The sequence below is a fragment of the Polistes canadensis genome, unplaced genomic scaffold (genome assembly GCF_001313835.1).
Source record: "Polistes canadensis isolate GaletaPanama2010 unplaced genomic scaffold, ASM131383v1 scaffold_52, whole genome shotgun sequence".
Classification (NCBI taxonomy): Eukaryota; Metazoa; Arthropoda; class Insecta; order Hymenoptera; family Vespidae; genus Polistes; species Polistes canadensis.
The window spans coordinates 511,399-530,762 of record NW_014569599.1 but is presented as its reverse complement, the minus strand read 5'-3'; the positions used below and the strand labels follow the sequence as shown (position 1 = coordinate 530,762).

The window sequence follows — 19,364 nt, the reverse complement described above, 5'->3', positions numbered from 1 at the left end:
ATAAAAAAGAGAGAGCGGGGAGAGAGAAAAGAGTTAATAAAAAATAAAAATAAAAGACGACGTTTGTGTGATTGCCATTTTCGATGCCACAACAACAACGTTGATGATGATAAGCTAATTAACTACCACATAGTTTCCTATATATGAATCGAGAATATTCCTATTAATCAAATTGGGGATGAACGCGAAGGGATGATTTTAAAAAAATTGCGTTTTGACATGATTAGATATATAAATAAATAAATAAATAAAATCTATAAATATATATATATATATAAATAAAATAAATAAAATGATTAATGCGTGAGCTCGTTCCGAGCTATAATTATATATACAATTATGTAAATACACGTATAACGAAGGAGGAGGAGGTGGTGGTAGAGGAGGAGGATATTTTGCGAAAAGGAAAAAAAAGATTTTCGTTGGAAAATCGTTATGGAGAGAAAGAAAGAGAGAGAGAGAGAGATCAAATATTCAAATTATTATGAATAAAATCAACGGAGAGACGCGCTTTTTAATTTTTAGCGTCAATAATAATGATATGAGATAAAGAAGAAGAAGAAGAAGAAGAAGAAGGGGAAGGAATAAGGAATAAAATAAAAAAAGAAACCATCGTTCGAGTATAAAAAATAATTAGGACCAAGTTAAGTCTCGTTCGTAATTCAATATTTACGTACCACCTACATACGTAGCAAAAAAACAAGAACAACAAGAGATCCAATCTTTTTTTCTTTCGTTATTTAAATAATAATAATAATATTAATAATAATAATAATAATAATAATAATAATACATTGAGCTTTTTTTGGATATAAATTCCGATTTTCCCCCACTCCCCCCTCCCCCAGATTTAATCGACAAAGATAGGACGATACTTATTAAAAAGATGAAAAAGAAGAGGAGAAGAAGTTTAATTTAAAAACAGAAAGGATTATATGATTAGGAGAGGGAAGTGGGGAAGAGGGGGGGGGTGGACAATAATAACGATAACACGTTATTTTCGTCCAAAAATTTCGATAGATTAGATTAGAGATATAATATATTTCAGCACGGCTAAGTTTCTTTGCGAGGATTTTTTTTTTTAGAAATCTATGACAAATAAATTAAATGCGCACGCGAATAATATTACGAAAGAAATAATGAAAAAAAAAAAAGGAAAAAAAAAAAAAGATAAAATAAAAAGAAAAGGAAAAAAAAATGAATGAACGAAGAAGAAGAAGAAGAAGAAGAAGAAGACAGAAAGAATGAAAGAAAGAAAGAAAGAAATAAATTAGAAGAGTAAAAAATGAATCGAAGAAGAAGATAAGTTAATATATTTACAATTAGCATAATTTTTGCCTTCGAAGAGAGAGGTATATATATATACATATATGTTACCGTCAAAGTCGGAAATCAATCATTGCTAGTAATTCCTCAGCATTGTTAACAATGCAAAGCGCCTTCCGACGAAGTTGGAAATTGAAAAATACTTCCAGTTTTTCCTAAGCATCGAACATAATACTTTGATATTCTATAGAATATCTAGTATTGCTCTTTGCATTCATAGTAATGCCGAAGAATTACTAGCAATGACTGATTTCTGGCTTTGACTGTAACATATATATATACTTCGACTTACTTACACACACACACACATGTAAAATACGTATACTTATACAATTATATCTTGCCTGCCTTGTCTCTCTCTGCTGCTGATGATTGCTCGCGTAAAAGTTTAACGAACATGGGATAATTGTTGCACGTTTAAAGAAACAAAAAAAAAAAAAAAAACAAGAAAAAACAAAAGAGTTTTCTTTTATAAAAAGTTATAATATTTAATATAAAATATATGAAAGATCGTTGCTTTAAAAAAGAAAACGATCAGCGTGATAATGCCGCTTTATCATTAAAAAATATTATTACGATGTTATACAGGATGTATCCGAAATAAACATCAAATATCCGTAATTATATGAACTAAATTGATCACAATTATCGGATACACCCTGTAAATAAATATTATCCGTCGCTCACGTTGATATTTCTATTTTATATATCGTTTTACAACTCCTTTACACGAATCAAATTGTTCCGTCGAACGTGGAAAAAAGGAACGAAAAGAGGAAACTAACGAAGGAATAGAAAAAGAAACTAAAAATGGAAAAGGATAAAGAAGACCAAAAAAAAATATTTACGAAGAAACCAAATATGGGAAGCAAGCGTTCGTCTGAGAACGGTCATGAGCGAATTTTTCTTTTTTTCTTTTTTTTCTTAACAAAACTTTATTAACTATATTCAAAGTTTCGCATGTTTTACTATTCAACTATCATTCTATTTCTATATCTCTCTCTCTCTCTCTCTCTCTCTTTCTCGCATTATAAAATCACGCTAATATACTCGTCATCACGTTCGTGCACCAATCAACCAATCAATTGAATTTAATTAACATGCATATTAATATAAATACGTTTTTAAATGCATCCGAGGATATATAACTATAAATAAATACCTCTCCCTCTCTCTCTCTCTCTCTCTCTCTATTAGGCACTGAGATTTACACCTATTTAAATATTAAATTACATTACGTAGAATATATCGAATTAGGCGAATTAATTTTTTATTTCTCTTCTAATTTTTTTTTGTTCTTCTCCTTTCTCATTTATTATATTACGACGAGAAACCCGCGTCAAGATTTTCCTCCCTTCGTTGCCATCGATTACGAAACAATAAAAATAAAGGATACTGTTTATTATTATGAAAAACCTAAATCGAATTATTTTTATTATTATTCTTCTTATAATTATATCTAATGACCAAACATCGTTGGGGAGGGGGGAAACGTTTTTACGAGAGGATTTATTATTAAAAAGAAGAAAAAGAAAAAAAGAAAGAAAAAGAAAAGCAATTAAAAATCAAATTAAATTCAATTAAATAATCTCGTACGCGCGAAAAATCACAAGCGATACTTTCCAATATTTCTCGATATAATTTGATGACAAATATTTTGTTTAAAATGTAATATTAATACTGTTAGTTGATAAGAAAAATCTTATAAAATGTTGCCTCTCTTTCTCTGTCGTTTGTTTGATTTTTTTTCTGTTTACTCTTTTAAAATTAAAAATTATTGCATCTTCGTTTGTACTCTTCTCCCCTTTTTCAAGAGGTTCTAACACCTTGTCACATTTATTCAAACCTTTGACTACTTAAATTCAAATAATATATTAACATTATTTCGATTTAAAGCTAAACATTTGTTTAGTTACTCTATTTCGAGAATACCCTGAGTATTATTTGTTATACGTTTACTTAAATTAAACTCAAATATGCAACATACACGTGCAAATACATAACACGCACACACACATCTGCCATAAATAATTATTTCCCTTATACTTTAATATATTGTATTTACTTTCATTCTCTTTTCCTCTCATACAATACACACACATACACACACGTTAAAGTTATAAATTGACTATCGTACTCACGTATTTCTCTATTCTTATATTCGAGAACGTTTTTTTCGTTTCTTCTCTTTTTGGCAACTATCGAGGACACATAGGGAAATTAATTTGATAGAAAACGTTCAATTCCACCGATATCGCAAATATTAAAAATATAACATACATAACGAGACAAACCGCGCCAACTTTTTTGTTCAATTTAAATTTATAAAATGCCGTAACCGAATAGAAAAATATAACGCATACGATGATCGATAGAACACTGTAAGATAATGCACCGGATATGATTTCTACGTCTTTGCCGGACATTATAGATTTAATCAACCACGGTAAACCCAAACATAGAAGAATATCGAGAGTGTTGGCACCCAATGTGTTGCTCATGGCCATGTCACCGTTACCTAGACAAACATTTCAACAAAAAAGAAAATATATTTATATTCGATTGGAAAAGAAATCTGCTTTCGAATACTTCGAAGATTTTTTTTTCGTTATATCGTACGAGAGAGAGAGAGAGAGAGAAAGAGAGAGAGATAAGATTAAAAAATAAAAAACAATGGGGGAAAAAAAAGCATATAAATTTAATGAATGAGTGAAAAATAGAAATAATCACAATCGTTGTTTTTTTTTTTTTACCTTGTCTTGAAAGGATAACGATCGAGACGAGTTCAGGCATGTTACCACCAGCCGATAGAAAAGTTATTCCCATAACTGAATCGGGAATACCCATGGTGTCTCCAACAACGGTCATCATCCAAGATACCATATAAGAAGACACTACGATCCACATGGTGCAAACGAAAAATGTTACGAAATACCACGAACGGAATCTTTTGTACCTGGTATCCGGTATGGTGACAAATAATGAAATCCTTAATGGCCAGGTAAAGTAAAACCATAGTTTCGTAATTAAATTACCTTTGGGTAATACAAATGGCGTATCTGAAAAGAAAAAAAAAAGAAAAAAAGGAAATATATTACAAAATAAGTATTACTCAGGTTAACACTTTTCTTTTTTCGGGAAGATATTTAATATTAAAATTATAATAAACTTACCGGGTTCGACATAATCGATCGAATCCTCGATCTTCTCTGGTGGTTCCTCGAAATTCTTATTGGTCGATTTAATTTCGGCTATCTTGGTGATACTTTTTTTTCTATACTCGGCTATTAGGTCACCATGAACGTACGGTTTGTACATGCCGTGCAACATCGGTTCGGTTGTCGGTTTGGCAGCAGCTATAACAACAACAACAACAACAAATTTGTATATTTCATTTTTTTATCCTCTCGGTGGCCTCTTCCTGCCATATTTCTCTTTCGTATCAAATGAGAACAGATTTCATATAGGGGAAAAGAAGAAACAAAACAAAAGAAAAAAGAAATAAATAATCAAAAAGGTATAAAAAAAAAAAACGAAAGAGAACACAAACGATATTTAAAAAGAACGGATGAATGAACTAACTCACCACTTTCTTCCGTAAATTCGGTACCGTTCCAACAAAGATGTTTCATCTTGTTATACCATCGTGTTATCCCTTCGCCGGAGAACAGAAGGACCAAATAACCAACGAACAATACTATGAAGATCGTAGCTTCGTACCAGGTGATCAGGCCGTCCCACATAACCAATACCAACAAACCAACGGATATCACGTAGATTATGCAATCGCGCGACAGTATTTGCCATTCTAGTTGTATACCCTGATTATTTGAAGATTTCCGATAAAACATACGAGAACAAAAATAAAGAAAAGAAAAAATTAAGAGACATATTAACCGTGAAATTTGGTTACAAATTATAAATATCTATTGCACTTGTAATATACATATATATATATATACACAAACACACACACACACGCGTATATGCATACGGGGGCAAGGGGTGGTGGGATGATGTATGAAAAGGTATCGATAACGATTAAAAGCAATGTATAATACGTAAAATCGGATATCTGTCATAAGTGATATTCGATCGGCGTGATTTTCGTGACGAAAATAATGCGATTATATGTGAGTGGGTGGTAAATGGGTGACGAGAGGGATTTTTAGAAGGAGGAAAAAAAAATACAACGAATGGTTTCGTGCGACGATGATAAAAAAAAAAGAAGAAAAATGTAATTCGCATCACGAATATCACGTCAACGTATGTATGTCACCGAACGATCGTTCCGAGACGAAGAAAATAAAATAATAATGACGAAGGATAAAAAAAAAAAAGAAAAAGAAAAGAAAAAATTATAAGAGGGGAGGAAAAGAAACAGAATTGGCGGCTGCGCTTAGTGTGGGGGTTAAAATAAAAAGAAAGTTTCGGTTTTCCCCTAATTGAATAATATTAGAAAGAAAAAAAAATAATATTATTAATATACCGGTGCGTTCCTCCTCGTCCTATCTTGTTAAATAATACCGAGACATGAATCGTTAGACTTTTAGTGTCACGAATTCGTTTTATCGAATTTTATCGTCTCGGAGCAATAATAATTATAATTATAATAATAATAATAATAGTAATAAAATATTAATAAAACGTAACACACGCACACAATGTCGACTGACATCGTTGTCGTTGTCGTCGTTGTCATTGTCGCGTTGTCGTTGTTAACGTCGTCTTGAATGATTATTATCTTAACACGGCTCTTCTTTAACGCGTAGTATATTATAAGTGATATGATAAAATAAGATTTACTTACGATAATTGGAATATCGATTATCCCATTAGCGCCGTTTAAACTTTAACTCGACACCACACATTCTTTCGAATCCGTTCGTATGCAATAAAGAGAGATTTTGACTAAAATAACATCGAAAAGAGAACATTTTATTCTATTTTACTATTGTTTTCCTTCTCATTGGCCCTATTCTTATATTCTCCCGTTTGAAACCTTTTTTATTACACCTTGATTTCTATTCTATTTTCTTTTTTTTATATTCGATATATTAAATCATATTAAGTTGACACGCGTATAAATACGAGTTGGTCACAAGGGGAGAGAGTATTCGTATATTTATAATATTTATTAATTTAAAAATGATTGATATTTTTTTTTTGTTATACAATATTTTTTCTTCAAATTTTTATATAAACAGAAATATGTTATTAGAATTATTATATTTTTCAAATTGTGATATATCAATTGAATTATTTAGATTTATATTTAGGAAGTTTTACATATTTATTTCAAATTTATAGTGAAAACAAGTACGAATATTCTTGTGACTTATCGTATATGTGAACGATTAATTCTACTATGTAGATTTATAATTAATTTTCTTGACAAATAAGTTTCGCGTTATTTAAATAACAAAACGATTTTGATAATCATATTGAATAATAAATGACACAACACGACTAATGCAACTCAATCAATTTTTTCCAACTGTTTGTTTCGTTTGTTTAATCAATTTTGTCAAATGATCGGCTTATATATTATCATCATCATCATCATCATCATCATTATCATCATTATTATTATAAAAATAACATAAGTGAATAAAAATCGAAAATACTATATATATATGTACGCATACTTATTTACGCATGTTTATAACTATGCTTAATTACAACTAGTTTTGTGTTTTTAATAACGAAGATGCGCATCTAACATTGAATTATGTTTTTTTCCTTTAATGAATCAATTATTGAAATATTATTAAATAATACAACACTCGCGCGGGTTGACGTAGACGATAAATGCTCTTGACTAGGTTATTTATTCTTTTCTTATTTTTTTTTCTTTTATCTGCGATTTTGCACTCGCAGATTAAATTTCGAGTTCGATTAGATGTCGCAGATTACGACGATCAAAGATGAAGAAGATATTTAGTTAAGAGCTTCGCGGTGTGTGTTCGATCGTACGAGAAGATATCGGCGACTCCATTGAAAGAGAAAATATTGACCGTCACAAGGTAATACTTAATCTTTCAATTAAAAAAACTTGATCTATTTCCATTTTAAACATTAATATATTTAATCGCGAACGAAATTAATTACGAATGCTCGTAAGATTTAATCGGTCAAAAGTGAAGATTTTAAATCCGGTATAAAAAATTGAATGGAAATGAAATGTCACACATTCGAGATGACTGATATAATTTTTGTTTCTTTTTTTAATATTTTATATGATGTAATCTGTCGCTTTATAATTTTATAATTACTCGTCAATATGGACATATTTGCGGATATAGTATAGACGTTGCTTACATATTTACGTGTTTTCAATATCTATTCAAATATTATCTTATACATTGATAAATCATAAATACATTTTGTGTTACTTAAAAGTTATAAACGTTACCTTCTTCTTATCTCAAGAAAATGGTAATGAGACAACAAAAAAAACGAAGGTTAACTATTTAATAAAAGATAATCTACAAAGTAATGTAAAATGTAACTAACATTTTACAACGCGAACAATAAACATTTTCAAGTATTATTTTATGCTTGACCTTTAAATATTCGAATAAGAAAAGGAAGAGTTAAAAAGAACGAAAAAAAGAAAAAATAGAAAAGAAACACTCTGAAAAATACAATCAAAATTGCACACCTTTACGATTATTTTATGTTAATAAATGATACATAATTTACCTAACTATGATCTTACGATGAAAATTCCCAATCGTCATAAAACTACTTCAAATGGGGGAATCCTATCTTTGAGTTTGTTTACTTTCGACGTGTTAACAAGAAAAATCGATCATAATGTCATAAATATTAATTGAAGTATAATAGTCGGAGTTAAACAATATACAAACGTAATCGAGGCAGTTGAATAATGATTAGTGTCTATATATATACTAACCGGTTTAGAAGTTCAATCGACTCACAAGATATAATTGTTTTTTTTTTTTTTGTGACGATACTATTAATCTTATCTTCTTATTATTAAATGAACTTGTTAGGCGCGGAATTAAGTCAGATTGAAAATAACGAAAAAGGAAAAATACACGTGTGCACGTATTTACAATAACATATATGACGAATATAAATATATATAATTATATAGGTATATGAAGAACAAAAATTTGTTGAATAAAATTTGAAATTACTCACGTGTCGTGCTGAAAGTGCACCGCATGCAGTAGTAGCAAATGTATTGAATACTGCACTACCGACCACGGTACCAACTCCAAGGTCAGATTCGGTTAAGAATGTACCAACTACACTGACGAAAAGTTCAGGAAAACAACTGGCGGTAGCAAGGAATGTAGCTCCAGCTACATCAGCCGATATGTTTATTCCGGAACAAATGCAATCGAGTGCAGGTAAAAGGTAATCGTTGCATACGAAAGCCGTCAGTAAAAAGCAATAAAAACCAAGGAAGGCGTGTAAAATAACAGCCCCTTGTGCACGTTGTTCTACCGTAAAAATGTCCTCTGGGAAGTCATTGATCGAACGAGGTGTACAATTCTCGCTTTCCTTAATCCCATTGATCACGGATTCTAAAAAAACCATGAGTAAAATAATTAAATAATATTTCACGAATCATGATTTTAATGTATGCATTATATATTTATATACTTTTTGCACATCTCTCTTAAAATACGTTCTCTTAAATCATGTAGATGCAAATGTGAATATACGATCGCGTGGGACAATGGATTATGCGGTTTTATATATATATATATGTCATCATTATAAATATAAATATATGTGTATGGATGCATTTTCGTTGAAATATTTTACATCATTTATCATTATTTTATTTGTGTTTGAACACAAAGTATCTTAACGTAAGATCGTAATTTCTAAGAAAATACTTTCTGCTCAATGGGTTTATTATTATTGTTATTATTATTGTGGTTAACGTGATAACGAAAATGTTTTCTTTTTACGTTTAAATGTATTTATTTAAATTTCTTGGAATGCAATTATCGTATTACTTTTTTTTTATGCGAAATAAATGACAGAGTAAAAATCTGGTATAACTAACTAATCATCCGTTTAAATCGAAAACATTGCCAAGTTAAACTATTTGCCATATCTGAATAATGCATCGATCTATTATGATTCGCATAAACAAACACGGAAATACGTATACAAATACAACACCCTGCAACCTGACGCAACGCGGAAAAATTCATCGTCCGAATAAACTTTAAGTTTATTCAATTTTCCATTTTTTGAAATAATCCTTTATTTCCCATATACGTTACAGACAAAAATAATAATAATAATGATCGAAAATCACCAATGTCTTCTTTTGTTTCTCGAAACTATTCATCCACATACATACAGGTATAATGTTAATAATAAGTGCGTCTCGAATCTAAAATTATCCTTACCAATTTAAGAAAAGAAAAGAGACAAATTATTTCTTAAAATTGGTATAATACTTCACACGAACGAATATTATTTTTAATACGTTAAAAAATATTTGTAAACAGTAATCGATATCTTTTTTCCTTAATGACAGGAAAAACATTATCTTGCAATTGGATTTTCCTACGCGATATATCAACGTTTACCGAAACTACAAAATTTCAATGTTAAATGATAATAATGATTACTCTATATCGAGTATTTTCATCTGCTGCAGGGATGATATCCGTCCTTCGAATGATCGATGATAATTCTCGTTCAATATTTATATATATATATATATATAATTGTGTTTTATATAGAACATTTTTTTCTTTTTATTTTCTCAATCCGTCAAAACTCGAACGATAAAATCTAATTAAAATTATTCATCATTGTTATTATTTTATTACAAAAAAATAATATAATATTATTATAATTACAATTAACATATTATGCATATATATAATATATTTTTTTTTCTTTATTAGTTTGAATCGATGTTCTCTTAAGACGAACAGATAGATAAAAAAGTAAAACAACTCATCAGTCGAATATCATAGATCTCGACAGTTTAAAACTCACCACCATTGTCAATACTTTGCGCTTGCACGAAATGCAAGCACGTGGTTAAAGATACGATGCAAGTTATGATAAATCTCAGGCCGGTGTTCATAACTATCTAATGTAATATTTATTATTTAATCCTTAAAAAAATATATGTTACGATTTGACACACACACGAATCCTTTGGTTGTATAATATGGATAATGATAATGGACACCGACGTTAAAAAATACGATGACTACCACCAAAGCGACTACCTACGACAAACTGCTTCTTTTGCAGCGACTTCAGCATTTATGATAGACTTAACTGATTACGACTCTCCCTCTTAAACCTCCCCCTCTCCCTCCCACTCCCTCCACCCGCCCCGCACCTCATCCTCCTTCTTTACTATTAACTTGTATACGTGCACAATTTTATCTTACGTGTTGTGTCATTGCAAAATAAAATACACGTACTGTACTAAAGTCTTCTACGTGTAGATAACTTTGATTATCGATTATCTCGTATGTGTTTTAAACATTCTGAAAGATCCGAATAGATTATTCTACTTCGTCAACTTTACCTACTTAAGTATATATATATATATATATATATATACATATTTATTACTTTCCCCAAGATTTATCTCAAACTCCACCCCCCATTCTCGTATATCTTTAATCTAACAAAATCTTGATATTCATTCGCGATTTCTCAATCAATTTGGATTTTAAATAAATATAACGATTCTCGATTATAAATTTATATATATATATATATATATATATATATGTATTTCTTGATTTTTACGTAGGTAGATAAAAAAAAAAGAAATAAATAATTGTGACTTGGAATTTAATCGGTCGATTGGCGCTCGGAAATTCCACCGCGAAGGAATCTTTAAATTCAGTATCGACATCGTTTACACGTAATTAACTAAATCAAATGGAAAAGATAGATCGTTTTATATTATCGAAGATTGCCAATGTATAATATCTACATTTAAATAAATACGAATATATCATTTGTATACATCAACATCATGTAATCGTGTCACGCGTTAATTTAATAATTTGTTTTAAACGATATGAAGTATTCGTGTTAGAACTTTTTGATATTCTTTTTGAAATTATTTAGGAAAAATCTAATTTACAACAAAGGACATGTGATTATATTTTAGCAAAAGGAAAAGGATTTGATAAGACTAATGTGGTACAAAAAATATAACTATAGATTATATATGTTGTAGCTAGGATATTTCATTTGAATCATTTTGAAATACATTACATAGCTTTTGTATTTTAGTCTGTTTTTTAATTGAGACCAAGTCGGGAAGATATCAAAGGAAGAGAGAAAATATCAGAGAGCAGATAAATAATTATACCTGATATAAAATGCATAATATTTTACATAAATAATAAGTATTTATGCATAGAAAACACCAAGTATATAAAATAAATATAACAATAGAGAATTATTATCAATATTCAAGAGTACGTACGTACCAACGAAAAACAGATATATCTTTAATTACAAATTATAACTTTTTTAGTTTTCCATTTTTTGTTTTTAAATAAATATAATAGAATCTAAATAAAAAGTGTATACATTTGGAAGATTTTTATATAATCTAGCATTTGTGCCTACTTGATTGACGCTTCAATTATTCTATATATATATAGTATTTTTATAATAAAGTCTTCTAAACATATTTTACAGATACATTCTCTGTGTAGTTAATTTTATGTGAATCTAATACATAAAAAAGTATTGATTTCATCGGCATAGAAAATGTACTTTGATTAAAGGCATTCGATAGGTATTTCTCAATATCAAAGTAATTTAACTAAAATAGAATAAAACGAGATACTCAAGGAACGATGATTACTTTTTTTTTGCACTGATTCTGATTACTTGACTGTTTCTTTTCTACTCGGTTTATCTTTGCCATACATGGAATCCAAAAATAAACCCATAAATACTATAAATGTACTTAACCATTGTCTAGGTAAAAGGCTATTACCGAAAATTAATATAGATCCTAAAACAGTGAAAAATTTTCTAGTAGTTGTTATTATTGAACATGGCAATGGACCGAATTCAGCAACTGTTAAAAATATAAAATATTGTCCGCATGCTCCAGCCAAAGAAAATGTTGAAATATGCCAAATGGTAGAAGGATAACGTTGTAAGAATTTGATGAACTCAAACAATTCACCAGAGATAAGAATTACTATGCCACTAAATACAACAGACCATTGATTCATATTAAGCATCATATGTCCAGATTTAGATTTGTGTTCTGCTCTCATGCGTTCTTGTACTGCACTTGTTAATCCATCCATTGTTAACGATAACAAAAGTAACAACTCGCCAAACCACGTTTGTCCTTCCACTTGTTTACTCGACATACTTCCATCCTTATACATAAATAAAGCAACTCCAATCACGATTAAAAATATAAAAGCATATTTTCTGATCGGATATACCTAGAACGAAAGAATTCATTGTTTAAATTACTGTCAATAATTGCATTAAAAAACAAAGTTATATTCAAACAAAAAGATAATCTAATTCACCTTGTTGCCTAGTAATACACCAAGTACCATAACGGGTATAGGTTTTCCAGCTTTTCCTATTACTTGAGTTGGATAGTTTACAAATTGTAAAGCCATATTGCTGCAAACCATACCAAGTAGATATGTCAGAGAAGAAATAGCATAATATAACGTAGGTGTTGTATCTTCACCCTGTTTCATAACTGTTAATAATATCATCTTGGCGAACGTATAATTGACCAAACATTGTGTGAAAACGAGAGCAAACATATACGTAAATTTTTCTTTATTTTTTTCATCACCATATTGACTTCTCGTTATCTTCTCTTGTAACATGCCAAAGTAAAAGTAACATATAAATATACCGGTGGCACAAATAAATAATTTGGAATGTTTACTGTTCGACATCTCGCACGATTAATAATCATCTATTGTCACAGTATATATTTCAATATATATTTCACTGTTTATTATTGAATAAATTTAAAATAGTAAAATACTATTAACTATCCATCCCAAAGGAAATACTTTTCTCGAGGAAAATTTAAGTTTTTAAGCATGACACGTAAATATACGTGGCATTTAGTGATAGGTTATATCCACCTCATATTATCACTGATTGCCATTTACTAAGTATGTGTAGGTGTGTCGATAAGGTAAACTGTGATTCTATGCAGCGCTATCTACATTCAAATCTTGCAATTAAAATGATTTCGTGTTTTATCGATAATAATGTTAACCTCAAATTTCATCGTCACGTGCATAGATTGTATTTGATAAATATCTGCAAATATAATTAAATTCAATAATTTTAATATTAAATAGGAAACTTTTCTTTTTAATTCAACGAAAGTAAATATTTCAAAAAACTAATATATTAAATGTGAGTGTGGCATTAAATCATTTGAAGTGACAATTGACATAAAAATGTTCTTGACACAGATGTTCTAATTAAATTATCTTTAAAAGCAAATATGCAACTATTCTTATTTTCTATGGTTTTCAAAGTTAAATCAGAATTTATTCATTTACGATATTGAATATGTCGAATTTTTGGCATGCCCAGTTATGGGCCATATTATTTTTATTGTTTATAATTGATCTTTCTACCGAAGAAAATAATCACTGTGGAAGCCAAATTAATAGACAATCACATTATACTATGAATGGAGAAGAACAATGTTCGGTGAACAATATTCAGAAAGTGAAGAAAAAGGACAATAAAGAAAAACCAAATATTAAAAATATGGCTAAAGTAAAAGGTGGTACATTTTCAATAGGAACCAACAATCCAGTTTTTGTAGCCGATGGCGAAGGACCAAAAAGAGAAGTTGTCTTGGATAGTTTCTACATAGATCAATTTGAAGTAAGCAATAAGGATTTTTCTGAGTTTGTCAAATTAACCGGATATAAAACAGAAGCGGAACAATTTGGAGATTCATTTGTATTTGAAGGTCTTTTAGAAGAAAATGTTAAGAAAGAAATAAAACAGGTAGTTGCGCAAGCACCATGGTGGCTACATGTGAAGGGAGCTACATGGCAACATCCTGAAGGTTCTCAATCAACTATAAAACGTAAGTTTATCTAGCTGTAATTGTTATGGTAGAAATATAAATTATAGTTGCTTTTTTATATTTAGAATCCTACTACATAATAATACAATTTTTATCATTTATGATTAAAATATTTTAATTACTATTATTTAGACAGGATGGATCATCCAGTTATACATGTTTCTTGGAATGATGCATTCGCATATTGCAATTGGTTAGATAAAAGATTACCAACAGAAGCAGAATGGGAAGTCGCATGTAGAGGAGGATTATCTGACAAATTATTTCCATGGGGAAATAAATTAACTCCCAAAGAACAGTTCAGGTATCAAACTACATTTATACAAAAATAATATATAAATTAGTTACATGCAGGGAAGAATAATTAATATTTACTTTTTTTTTCTAGAGCAAATATTTGGCAGGGAGAATTTCCATACAATAATACAAAAGAGGATGGATTCGTCGGTACTGCTCCAATTACAGAATTTCTACCAAATTCATATGGATTACATAATATGGTTGGCAACGTTTGGGAATGGACATCAGACTGGTGGTTCACAAAGCATTCGAGTGATCAACAAACAAATCCTGTAAGTAATAATTCCAATCAAATAAACTTGATCTGTATTTAACTTATTTTTTAAATAAACGTTTTCTAATGTTAAATATTTTAGAAAGGACCACCGAGTGGTTCAGACAAAGTAAAAAAAGGTGGATCATACTTATGTCATAAAATGTATTGTTATCGGTACAGATGCGCTGCACGTAGTCAAAATACGCCTGATACATCTGCTGGAAATCTTGGATTTCGATGTGCAATGTCAGCATAGCATGTACGATAATGCTTTTTACAAAATAACTATATTTTTATTACATTTTTTATAATCTTTAATATATTGTCTCGAGAACAAAATTTATAAAGACAGAGTCTTTAAAATTAATATTAATTAATAATAATATATTGATATAAGTATTCGTTCATTAAATTTACACTTAAATTATATTTGACTAAGTTTATACATTTCTGAAATAAAAAAACATTTGTCAAACTTTTTGAAAAAAATATTTGTCTTTAAATATTTATAAACAAAAATAAGTAAATTATAGATATTTGAATTTTCTTTATCGACAGATTTTTAGTAAATGCTAATTCGCAGTCGATAATCGTTACTCATAAAAAGTTCTGTTAGATAGCAGCACCTCAACGAAGATTTATTTTATTATATTATGGTATATGTTCGTTCATATATATATATACACGTGTATATATGTTTGTATACAAGGTGTATTGGAAATGATTTTACATAGAGCGGGAATAGGTTCAATAGTTCAAAATAAGAATATTTATTTATACCCGGAAATGCGTCATATAAGTGATGAAAGCTAACAAAGTTGCATTTTAGCATGTATGCATTATTTCAGTCCTATGTTCCTAAAAAACTATGATATATATATATATGTATTTATATATAAATATATTTCACAAAATAATTATTAATTATTAAATGTTTATAAAATATTTAAAAGATACACATATTGAAGAGATCAATTTAAAGAAAATAATTAAATAATAGATTAAATAATTGATCCTATAATAATTTGACAATTACTTAATAATTATTTTAAATGTATAAATAATAGAGAGGTATTTCTAATACCTTGATAATGAAAATTCGCGTCTAAGATGTTTACAGATTTTCTTAAGGATAAAACTCCTTGAAGGAAAATCATTGCAAGGGATGCTCCCCCTTTTCGCGTCGAAGCAATTTTCTCTTTGAAAGTCGAGGCATATATCGAAACCTTTAAGAAGGAACAGGACCCTTAAAAAGCTCTAGTCCCTTTGACGTTGGATTTTACGCAACGGTAAATTATGTAAAGATGCTCCTTGTTTAACTCGAAATTGAGTTCGTCCCGCGGAAGTATACGTTTCCGTGATTGGGTTGCTTGAAAAAAAAAATCCATTCGTAGATAATATAATTAAGATACTTCATATATAATTGGAAAATAGCCAATATATATCAAATAATACTCTTTTGTAAAATCAAATAACATTTCTTTAATCATAAAGAGATAATAATTATATCATTATTTCGTGTGAATAATTTTATTCAATTAATTACGTTATTATCGTATGCTCGATAAAATAACATAATATAAAATAATAAAACATATATCTATATACGTATATATATAGAAAATGTATACACGTTGTTAACACGAACAGTGTATATACTTAAAATTATAATAATAATATTTTTAGAAAATGTTATTTTTGTACTCTCGATTGATAATCTTGATATAATTATTTGATAGTTACGTTATATATATATATAATGTCTATCACACGGTGACCGTCAGCGTAGTTATTGATTTTTGGGAAGAGGGAGAATGAGAGGCAACAAGCGAGGAAAAGTAAGGGGATAAAGGTAGCCCAATAGCTTCTCCTGACCATCCTAGCTTTATTTTCTACTCCGCGTTAGAAACTTTTTCTCCGATATCTTCTCTTCATCCTTTCAACAACTTTTCATGCGTCTTTTGAAAAATATTATAATGAGTATCATTCTTTTTTATTTTTTTAATTAAAGAAAAACAAAATTCCTATCATTATTTGTACACACACAAATGAATACGTTAGACAAATCTTATATCATTGGTACCTCTACCATCGAAATAGAAATTTTATATATATATGTTCTTTTTTCTTTTATTTAAACGTCTGTTTACTTTTTAGAAACGCGAAATACGAATAAATTGAAAAGAAGAAGAGTGAAACATGTTATTAAAAAAACATTGGTTCGAATATTTATATGAAATAAAAAAATTACAGAAAAAGATATTAATATTTTATTTCTTTCAATTGAGAACATAAAAATGATATGTACATATCAGTTGGGAAATGAAGTAGGCTCCATTCGATTTCGAAAGCGAGATCTCGAATAATCCTTAGGTTATACGTGACCAGAAAGTCTTGATATATTCTTTTCTTTTCTTTTCTTTTGGACGTCATTCAAACGGTCGTATTTCGTAGATCGTGGAAGAGGTCGAATGAAAAATTTCCAAGGATTTTCTTCAATCTGATCCCTTATACTCTATCGTGAAAAGAACTTTAACCGTTAACTGTATCAAAATTTATTGAGAGAAACGTTTATATAAAAACACATAATAGGAAATTCATGTGTTCATATATTTTTATGATTTCTTTTTATAATATAAACAATTTCAATATATAAAATATATAAATCCTAACGTTTATATGTTTGTCAATATTTTTTAACTGAAAAAAAGGTGACTCAAGTTGACAGGATATCAATTTTCGTTCAATTTTATACAGTCGAAGGGATTCATACATCGTGTCAGTAGTAAGACCCAATACTTAACCGTTTCGAAGAAAACTAAGGAAGAACAAATTTCCTACGTATTTTTATATACCAATTTGTTTCACATGGACAAAAAAAAATAAAATTGTTTACAATTTAATTCAAGAGAAAAAAAAATTGTAAAAAACGTGTACAAAGGGGGTGTGGGGTATGGGCCGAAAAGTTTTGAGATTAACACGAGAATGGTTAAAAAAAAAAAACAGAGAAAAAAAGAGGAAGAGAGAGAGGGAAAAAGAAAAAGATGTAGAGATTATTCGATCGACAATTTACATCGGCAGTTCTATTTCAATAAAATAATATCCAATATCATTGGCTGGGTGATTCAATTAATCGCGCGTCTCTCCTATTTCATATTTATTTCCAATTGAATTACGGTACCGTGGCCCAACCAAAATAGTTAATACCAACGAAATTGTAAAACAGCTCGGTATAAACGTACTACACACTCCTCCTCTTGTATTTAATTTCATTTAAATTTAAGTTGATAATCAATGGTGGTACCGCCGGTCGACGGTTTGCACGGACACACGTCGCCTATGCTTTTTGTTTTGGGAATCGGATTTCCTTGTTTATCAGTGCGTTTGCCAAAAGGGTTTTTCGATGAATTCCATCTCTCTCTCTTTTCCTCCCTTTCCCTCCCAGGTCTCCCTGTCAATATTATTAATATTCCATTCGAATATCACCGATATCTACTTGCGTTTCGTATTTCGATGTGTCTTCCTTCCCCGTCACCTCTTTCAAAATTATCCAAGACAAATCTTTTCGAACAAAACAATTCCTATTATTATTATTATTATTATTATCGTAGATTATTTTTAACGCGTCGAAGATGACAAAAGCGTATGAAAAAGGGTGCGAGGAGTATAATTATAGACAAAAAAGAAATGTATAAATACAATAAAAAAACAGAAAATAAATATATGAAAGAATCAAAAATAAATTGAATAAGTTTAGATGCACGACGAGAGAGAGAGAGAGATAGAGACGACGTTATCTGGCAAAAAAAAACACCGAGTCATGCTTTTAGAATCGTACCTCCATAAGAAAAACGATTTGAGAACCTTCGCTTTAAAGTCCCACTTATCGAGCGCCTAGTTGGTATGATAATGTAATAAAATAAATGGAGGCTACTGCTTCCGAGCGATATAGTCTCCCACCTTTTCCCTTTACTCTCTCTCACTCTGTAGTTTTATCTTTCTCCATCGTTCGCGTTCTCTTCTACTTATACTCCTATACTCCTCCCTTTTTTCTCCCGACCATCGAAGAGTTGCCCTCAGTAAGAGTTAGCTCCGTCTCTTTTATTTCTCTTTACCTACCTTTCCTCTGCCCTCTTCCCTCCCTCTAGCCACTACTTGGATCTCATTCTATCTCTTTCTAACTCGTCCCTCAAAGCAGCAGCAGCACCAACAGCAGCAGTAGCAAGAGGAAAGAGGTGAGGAGGGGAAATCGTTCGTAGAGGTAAAGGTAGGGATGAAGATCGAAAAGGTAGAAAGGGAATGGTTATGGGGGGAAGGGGTTTACCTCGAAAGCGAAATACAACAAGTCCTACCGCCATTGCTGGATCACCGGTGGTTCGGTGG

The 19,364-nt window shown here is 29.9% G+C and overlaps 3 protein-coding genes across 4 annotated transcripts; 1 reads left to right on the top strand and 2 right to left on the bottom strand.

Moving 5' to 3' along the window:
- Window positions 1-2,834: 2,834 nt before the first annotated feature.
- Window positions 2,835-10,879, bottom strand: LOC106785503 (sodium/potassium/calcium exchanger 3-like). Its single transcript, XM_014746052.1, has 6 exons — window positions 10,330-10,879; window positions 8,497-8,885; window positions 4,913-5,147; window positions 4,500-4,682; window positions 4,080-4,385; window positions 2,835-3,844 (listed from the first exon to the last, which is right to left on the bottom strand). The coding sequence occupies exons 1-6, from the start codon at window positions 10,418-10,420 to the stop codon at window positions 3,525-3,527; spliced, it is 1,524 nt and encodes a 507-aa protein (XP_014601538.1). The 5' UTR covers window positions 10,421-10,879; the 3' UTR covers window positions 2,835-3,524.
- Window positions 10,880-11,576: 697 nt separating this feature from the next.
- LOC106785539 (solute carrier family 35 member B1) lies at window positions 11,577-13,463 on the bottom strand. Its single transcript, XM_014746118.1, has 2 exons — window positions 12,873-13,463; window positions 11,577-12,782 (listed from the first exon to the last, which is right to left on the bottom strand). Exons 1-2 carry the CDS (start codon window positions 13,257-13,259, stop codon window positions 12,204-12,206), a joined length of 966 nt encoding a protein of 321 aa, XP_014601604.1. The 5' UTR covers window positions 13,260-13,463; the 3' UTR covers window positions 11,577-12,203.
- A 237-nt stretch (window positions 13,464-13,700) lies between these two features.
- On the top strand, window positions 13,701-15,450 carry LOC106785538 (sulfatase-modifying factor 1). 2 transcript variants are annotated; one of them, XM_014746117.1, is made up of 4 exons: window positions 13,701-14,425; window positions 14,558-14,729; window positions 14,814-14,997; window positions 15,162-15,450. In XM_014746117.1, the coding sequence occupies exons 1-4, from the start codon at window positions 13,894-13,896 to the stop codon at window positions 15,174-15,176; spliced, it is 903 nt and encodes a 300-aa protein (XP_014601603.1). In that variant the 5' UTR covers window positions 13,701-13,893; the 3' UTR covers window positions 15,177-15,450. The 2 variants fall into 2 exon arrangements, with proteins under 2 accessions (XP_014601603.1, XP_014601602.1); XM_014746116.1 differs by having other exon boundaries at window positions 13,703-14,425; window positions 15,082-15,450.
- Window positions 15,451-19,364: the final 3,914 nt, after the last annotated feature.

Excerpts from the sequence above, each read along its gene's own strand:
- LOC106785503 (XM_014746052.1), bottom strand. The coding sequence starts at position 10,420 with ATGAACACCGGCCTGAGATTTATCATAACTTGCATCGTATCTTTAACC. Across the intron at positions 4,386-4,499 it reads GATCGATTATGTCGAACCCG|ATACGCCATTTGTATTACCC; the intron begins GTAAGTTTATTA and ends TTTTCTTTTCAG. Across the intron at positions 3,845-4,079 it reads CGTTATCCTTTCAAGACAAG|GTAACGGTGACATGGCCATG; the intron begins GTAAAAAAAAAA and ends ATGTTTGTCTAG.
- LOC106785538 (XM_014746116.1), top strand. The coding sequence starts at position 13,894 with ATGTCGAATTTTTGGCATGCCCAGTTATGGGCCATATTATTTTTATTG. Across the intron at positions 14,730-14,813 it reads ACTCCCAAAGAACAGTTCAG|AGCAAATATTTGGCAGGGAG; the intron begins GTATCAAACTAC and ends TTTTTTTTCTAG. Across the intron at positions 14,998-15,081 it reads GTGATCAACAAACAAATCCT|AAAGGACCACCGAGTGGTTC; the intron begins GTAAGTAATAAT and ends TAAATATTTTAG.
- LOC106785539 (XM_014746118.1), bottom strand. The coding sequence starts at position 13,259 with ATGTCGAACAGTAAACATTCCAAATTATTTATTTGTGCCACCGGTATA. Across the intron at positions 12,783-12,872 it reads GTGTATTACTAGGCAACAAG|GTATATCCGATCAGAAAATA; the intron begins GTGAATTAGATT and ends CTTTCGTTCTAG.